This window comes from Mytilus trossulus, chromosome 12 (genome assembly GCF_036588685.1).
Source record: "Mytilus trossulus isolate FHL-02 chromosome 12, PNRI_Mtr1.1.1.hap1, whole genome shotgun sequence".
Taxonomy (NCBI): domain Eukaryota; kingdom Metazoa; phylum Mollusca; class Bivalvia; order Mytilida; family Mytilidae; genus Mytilus; species Mytilus trossulus.
In genome coordinates, this window is record NC_086384.1 from 37,885,102 (window position 1) to 37,892,380 (window position 7,279).

The 7,279-nt window shown below is 34.5% G+C and overlaps 1 protein-coding gene across 2 annotated transcripts; it reads left to right on the top strand.

The window, feature by feature from the left end:
• The first annotated feature begins 258 nt into the window (after positions 1-258).
• On the top strand, positions 259-6,232 carry LOC134693307 (uncharacterized). Of its 2 annotated transcripts, XM_063554063.1 has the most exons (3): positions 259-301; positions 4,868-5,440; positions 6,017-6,232. In XM_063554063.1, coding segments are annotated over exons 1-3 (585 nt in total). In that variant the 5' UTR covers positions 259-290; the 3' UTR covers positions 6,018-6,232. The 2 variants fall into 2 exon arrangements, with proteins under 2 accessions (XP_063410133.1, XP_063410132.1); XM_063554062.1 differs by lacking the exon at positions 6,017-6,232 and having other exon boundaries at positions 4,868-5,965.
• The last annotated feature ends 1,047 nt before the right edge of the window (positions 6,233-7,279 follow it).

The window sequence follows — 7,279 nt, forward strand, 5'->3', positions numbered from 1 at the left end:
AAGTTTGACAGCTATATAGCCAAATCCGGAAAAATTAAACATTTCTTGTTTCTCAATTATAATTTTTAATTATTAATTTTTTACTTTCTAGATATATATATACATGTGTATATGAAAACCAAAGATAAACAAGGGTTCGATCAACAGTATGTTTCTTCTGAAATATATGCAGAGTCATTTAAACTTCTTGTAAAAAAATATCATACTACAATCAGAGACATTAAATACAATTAGTGTATTATATATCCTCGCTAAAATATATATTTTGTATAAAATAAACCACAAGTAGGATGGCGGAAGTGTAAGTAATATTGCTAAATCATTTGATACAATATTATATTGTCACTTAAAAAAATACAAATGACAAAAATTATCTGAAATAGGAGTTCAATATAGCAAGTTAAAAGCATACAGTGAAAAACATACTACTGTATTTTGAAAATAAAACAACTCTATATAGATATAGGAAGATGTGGTGTGAGTGCCAATGAGACCACTCTCCATCCAAAAAACAATTTAAAAAAAAGGTAAACCATGTCTCATTAAATTCTATGAAAACTTGACAAAATTATTGATATCTGAAAATACTTGAACAACAGACTGACCATAAATTTTATCTACATAATTAAAATAGTCATAAATACCAGGATTAAATTCTGTATTAATGCCAGACGCGCGTTTCTTCTACAAAAAACTTATCATTGACGCACGAATCCCAAAAAGTAAAAAAGTCCGAAGTTGAAGAGAAATGAGTACCAAAATTCCTAAAAGTTTTGCAAAATACAGATAAGTTAATCCATACCTGAGGTATAACCGAAATTCGGCTTAGTATTTCAAATATTCAAAAGTTTTGTACACAGTTCATTTATAAATATGACCATATCGGGCGTATTATGTTTCCGCAACTTAAGCAAAAATCCAGTTTTACGTTACCGCATTTTCGTGCATTACTTTTCCGAAAAATGATATATAAGACTTTATTTTATTAAAGTATTTTTCTTCATTTGTATTTTATAATGGATTTCTTAGGTATAAAGCGAAGATATTGGACAATTTTCTGGATGATTTTGTTTTACGATGTTTACATTTGTGATTTTAGTGCCTTTTATAGCTGACTATGTGGTATGGGCTGTACTTATTTTTGAAGGCCGAACGGTGACATACAGCTGATAGTTTCTGTGTGATTTGGTCTCCAGTGGTTAAGCGGGTGTTGCTGGTTCTTGTCTCTCTTCATATTTGATTTTTTGTAAAATGTTTTGTTATGTATAATTTTCGTTTGAATTGTTTCACACTTTTTTTTCATGTCGAGCCTTTTCTAGACGACCTATCAGTATGGGTTTTGACATTATTGAAGGCATCAAGGTTGTTATGATTGCTTACATCCACTTCACACTGATTTGAATTCAGGTGGAATATTTGTCACTGGTGTAAAAAAAAACGCAACAAACAAAAAATCAATCAATTTACAATAAAAAACGAAAACAGAGGCATTATCGACATATTGTAAAAGACGAATATTAATGCTAGAATAACCAAATATTATAGTGTTTGAAGTACGTTAAAAACCAAACACTACCGAAGAACAAAAAAAAACCACGCCCACTGTTTACCTGGCAAACTGAAGCGGCAAACATTAAACATAAAACTGCGGAAACGTAAACAACCTTTAACAAAATCAATGTAAAAAAGAGACAGAAAAGAGTACTACAAAATTGCAGAAACGTAGTGCCGAAATGCGGATACGTAAAACCCCGGATAACGGACCATATCAATGATAACTAGATATCATTGAGATGGAAGCCATCTCTGTGGGCCCCGCTGTCAATAATGGACTGACCTTTGACCTAGGATGCATACATTATGACACATTCTCTGGTGTTGGTTAATATATATGTTAAGTTGAAAATGTTTGTCAATTATGAAATATTAACGGTTCTCGAGAGGTAGAGCGTTCACAATTTATCAAGAACAACGAACGGATGGACAGACCAACGGACTGACCTTTGACCATACATTATGACACATTCTTTGGTGTTGGTTATTAACTTAATACATATATTAAGTTGAAAATGTTTGTCAGGTATAAAGTATGAAATAATAACAGCTGTCCTCTCAAAATATAGTGTGGATCAAATTTGTTAGCGATGGACAGACCAACAGACAGACAGACCTTAGACCTAGGAAGTTGTACATACATCATGACACACCCTCTGGTGTTGGTTAAAATGGATGTCAAGTATAAACTTTGAAATCATAACGGTTCTCAAGATATAGAGCGTACACCATTTTCACCACAGGACACGGGGTTGTCAACTGAAACCAAAGTTTGTTTTACCTTGACCTTTGACCTAGGAAGTTGTACATACATCATGACACGCCCTCTGGTGGTGGTTAAAATGGATGTCAAGTATAAACTTTGAAATCATAACGGTTTTCAAAATATAGAGCGGACACGGTCTTCACCACAGGACACAGGGTTGTCAACTGAAACTAAAGTTTTTGACCTTGACCTAGGAGGTTGTACATACATCATGACACACCCTCTGGTGTTGGTTCAAATGGATGTCAAGTATAAACTTTGAAATCATAACGGTTCTCAAGATATAGAGCGGACACGGTCTTCACCACAGGACACAGGGTTGTCAACTGAAATTAAAGTTTTTGACCTTGACCTTTGACCTAGGAAGTTGTACATACATCATGACACACCCTCTGGTGTTGGTTCAAATGGAGGTCAAGTATAAACTTTGAAATCATAACGGTTCTCAAGATATAGAGCGGACACGGTCTTCACCACAGGACACAGCGTTGTCAACTGAAACTAAAGTTTTTGACCTTGACCTTTGACCTAGGAAGTTGTACATACATTATGACACACCCTCTGGTGTTGGTTCAAATGGATGTCAAGTATAAACTTTGAAATCAAAACGGTTCTTAAGATATAGAGCGGACACAAAAGTGTTACGGACGGACGGACGGACGGACGGACGGACTGATCACTATAGGGCGACCCGCCTTAGGCGGGGCCCTAATTAATGTCAGCAAAGCACAGAATTTCTGACTACTGGGCTGTTGATACTATGACCCGACAATTGTTCGTTCAACGTTCACATTTAGGATTTTGTATAGTTTTATAATATTTGCTTTTGATCAATTATTCCGAGTCCTCATTGCGTTTTAATAATTTATTAGTTTATTGTATTTTACGCTATTCAAAAGTTACTTGTATTTTACACTTAACTATAATCCTTTCATTTAGACTAATTATCAAAGATTTATATCCGTCTTTAAGATAAAAGGTTTTGTAACAAAGAATATAGATAATTTGACACTAAGTGATAACTGCCGAAAGCCATTCTTGACAAACTTATACGAAGCATGTTTTTAATCCTTTATCCCCGCTTTCGGCAAAACGCGAATTAATATTATTTAATAAAAAGATATTTGATTGGTTCCTTTTCCGTATGTCAATCAGTCTTTTGTATTTGTATTTTATATTTGTTTTTTGTTGTTATTCAGTTATGTTTTGATATTTGAAATATATGGATGTGAAATAAATATGTAAACTTTCCAGCGACTTGGAATTTATCTAAACTACCGCTAGTTTCCCCCGAAACTAATGAACATGACAGAGGTGACCAACAACCCGGTCATAAGTGGAATTATTAAAACGCAATGAGGACTCGGAATAATTGATAAAAAGCAAATATTATAAAACTATACAAAATCCTAAATGTGAACGTTGAACGAACAATTGTCGGGTCATAATACCACCGGGGAAATAAATCTCCACCAGTCAGATTGTAGTATCAGTATGTCTCGCTTCCGTGACACAATATCTCAAGCATTCGGCACTCCTCGGTAGAATCCGCTACTCGGTACGAAATCGGCAGAGTTCAGTCGAATGTATCTCAAGCTCGACACTAACGCGAGATTGATCAGAGTCCTGTTTATGAGAAAAAAATGAAGTGAAGTTAAACGATCTAGAAACGATGAAATTGTCGGACAATTTCATGGCTTTCTACGTAGATATGCGCATACATGTAATTATTATATTCAATAATATTAGTTTATTATGACCATGTCGCTTTACTTTCGCAGAACAAGCTAGAAACGTAGTTTAATATGAAAAAGAAGATGTGGTATGATTGCCAATGAGACAACTATCCACAAAAGACAGAAATGACACAGACATTAACAACTATAGGTCACCGTAAGCCCATACCGCATAGTCAGCTATGAAAGGCCCCGATAAGACAATGTAAAACAATTCAAACGAGAAAACTAACGGCCTTATTTATGTCAAAAAAATGAAAAAAATGAACGAAAAACAAATATGTAACACATAAACAAACGACAACCATTGAATTTACAGGCTCCTGACTTAGGACAGACACATACATAAATAATGTGGCGGTGTTAAACATGTTAGCGGGATCCCAACCCTCCCCCTAAGGTGATTTCTTGTCCTTAAATAGCAATAGGTTATAGTACAATCAGTAGGCACTATATATATAGCAAACTTAGTAGACCATATTCCGTTTTTACAAATTGCTCATATATATATGTGCATACATGCTCGTCATTTAAACCATGGAGGGTATAGTTGTCTCATTGACAATCATATAACATTTCCTTATGTTTATATATCAACAAGCTCTAGTGTTGAATTTATGAAAGAGTGGAAAGCTGCAAATAATCTTTCAAATCGGTGTTTTGAATAAGCATCAGTTCACGCTTTGACATCACATGGATAAATTTGAGAAGGTTTGTTTCTTAAAATTAAAAAAAAATCATAGTTGATACTCCTTTCTTTTTTTTAAAGGTCCACATAAAAAAATTGTATAATCTAATATTTATTTTTCAGAGGAACTTTTTTAGTTGTTACGAAATCGCACTTTGACAATCGCTTTCACATAGTAGCATTTGATGGTCAGAAACTTTTTGATATAAACCTGCAAGATGATTATGTGAACGCTATACAGCCGGGTAAAATCTATCAATTTAATGTTATGTATCATGATCGTAATCCAACTTCAATCGCATCAAAGATAATCAGTGTGCAAGGGCAACCAAAGCCCATTAAAATGCCTCCTTTTGGCATGTTCAGTGCGCTTGGAAAATTGGCCTACACTGACTTTCATGATATGTTTAAGGTGTCATCCGAGGAACCATATCTAGACGCCGGAAGTAATATCCCTCCGCCAAAAGCATATCTTTGCAAAGGAGACTTCTTAAAAAAACAGATAATGCCTGATGGGAAAACGAGATGTCTTATCAGCCTAGATAGTCGAGAAATGAACCTGCAGTATGCTGGATATGGCATAAACGGTGTCCATTTGGATAGCTTTGATGGATTACCAACCGAGTATGATCCGAACTTAGCATGGCGCACATATACAATCCTATTCCTTGTAGCAGATCCAATCACCGGCTCATGGTATGGTCCAAGAAATTACATCATTGTGGCTGCAATATTTTAGTTTTCATAACACCGAGGAAAACTTTTCAAAATATCTTTATTCATTTAATGAAAATTTATTTTATGATTAAATTTGATATACTAGTATGCATACTCATGTTTATTATCTTTATTGAGATATCTTGATAAAACATAGATGTAAGGCAATCTCTCTTCGTCGAACATTCTTTTTGCTGTCCTACATTTAAATTATGTTAAAAGTAAAAAGCAAAGCAACCTATGTGGTGTAAACATGTCCTGCAAGGTGACATGGAATAATTGTCAATGTAGCAACTTCTCATAGAGACCAAAGACAAAGATATGAACAATTATAGGTCATCATATGGCTTTTAACAATGAACAAACATTAGAACGTGTACAAAAGGTTCCTGTAGGACAAAATGTGCAACACTTCAACAAAGATAAACCCTTTAATACGCAATAATGTATATATCCAATAAAACTGGTCATTGCATTAATATTATAATAATTTTTGGACTGGAAACTCGTATTTTCCCCAAATCTGCCTTTTAATTTTTTACATTTCATGAAAAGAAGTCAGTAATACTACAATCTAGTTAGAAGATATGGACAACGGTTAGGGAACATTGGAATAAGGGACTTCAAACAAGGTAATCTGGAGTTGAAGAAGGGGTTGTGGAAAAAGGAGTCAGAGGCAAGAACCGGCGAAAGACGGGAGTAAAAGTAGGAATATTATGATGAAAGCTTATTCGTCTTGGAGTTCCGGGAATAAAAATGGGAGTATGGGGAGGGGGAGGGGAAAAGGAGGAAGGGACGTCGAAGTTTGGGAGTAGCGAAGTGCGAATCAGGGACTCCCTTATATTCCCATCTAGTTCAATGCGGACAATATTCATTTGTTGAGGAAAGATGGGGTGGGGGGTTATTTTATCAAATTATTTGGTTCTGAATTCAACTAAATTAATGGTTGTTTTCATTGAAAATAAGGATAAAAATAAAATTCAACATGGTTTTTTTTTCTTTTTCATATAATAAATAGAAACAACACTTAATTAATTTTGGGCGCTCATTGTGATTTGTTGGATTTAAATTCATCAGGAACGCTCAACCAACACGTTTGAAGGCAAAAAATGTATAAATAAATGATGAGTATCATTTGAACAAATAACACAGAAAGCAATAATTTAATTTTTCGTGTTGAAGATGGTCTGTATGATGAGGTATTTGTAGGTACCCTAAGAAACCACAAAATTTTGAAAAACGTGACCACGGCAGCATACGACGACATTCATGATTAAAAAATATAATGATTTTCCAATCGTTTGGATATAAATATAGCCGTATGTTATCCGTTAAGTTAAACTCGTTAACTAGACGTCTTTTTCGATACTGGTCACCCTACTATAAATGGCAAGGAGATTTCGAAGCTTTCCAAACCAGCTAGAAGAGGAAAATCCAACTAATGCAAGTTGTCTTATCGCAAGGTCTTTTTCCACGGATGTATCCATACTGCAGATTTTATTGAAGGTGTTGATGGCTGATTTGTGAATTGTCCCAATAATAGGAGTGACTCTTGCAAGTGTATATATTGCAACGTCTGCTGTATTTGTTGGCATGGATAGAATTTGCTTTAATGATTTTCGATAAAATACTTCTATATTATCTAGTTGTTTCTTATCTGGGAGGAGAATTTCTAAGCCGTATGTTAACACCGGTAGAACGTATGTATGAAATATATGAAGATTTATTGTAGGGTTAAGTCCATTTTTGCCATGGAGTCCAGCACCCATCAGGCTATACATACTTCTTCTTGCTTTCGATATGTTTTCATTTATGTGA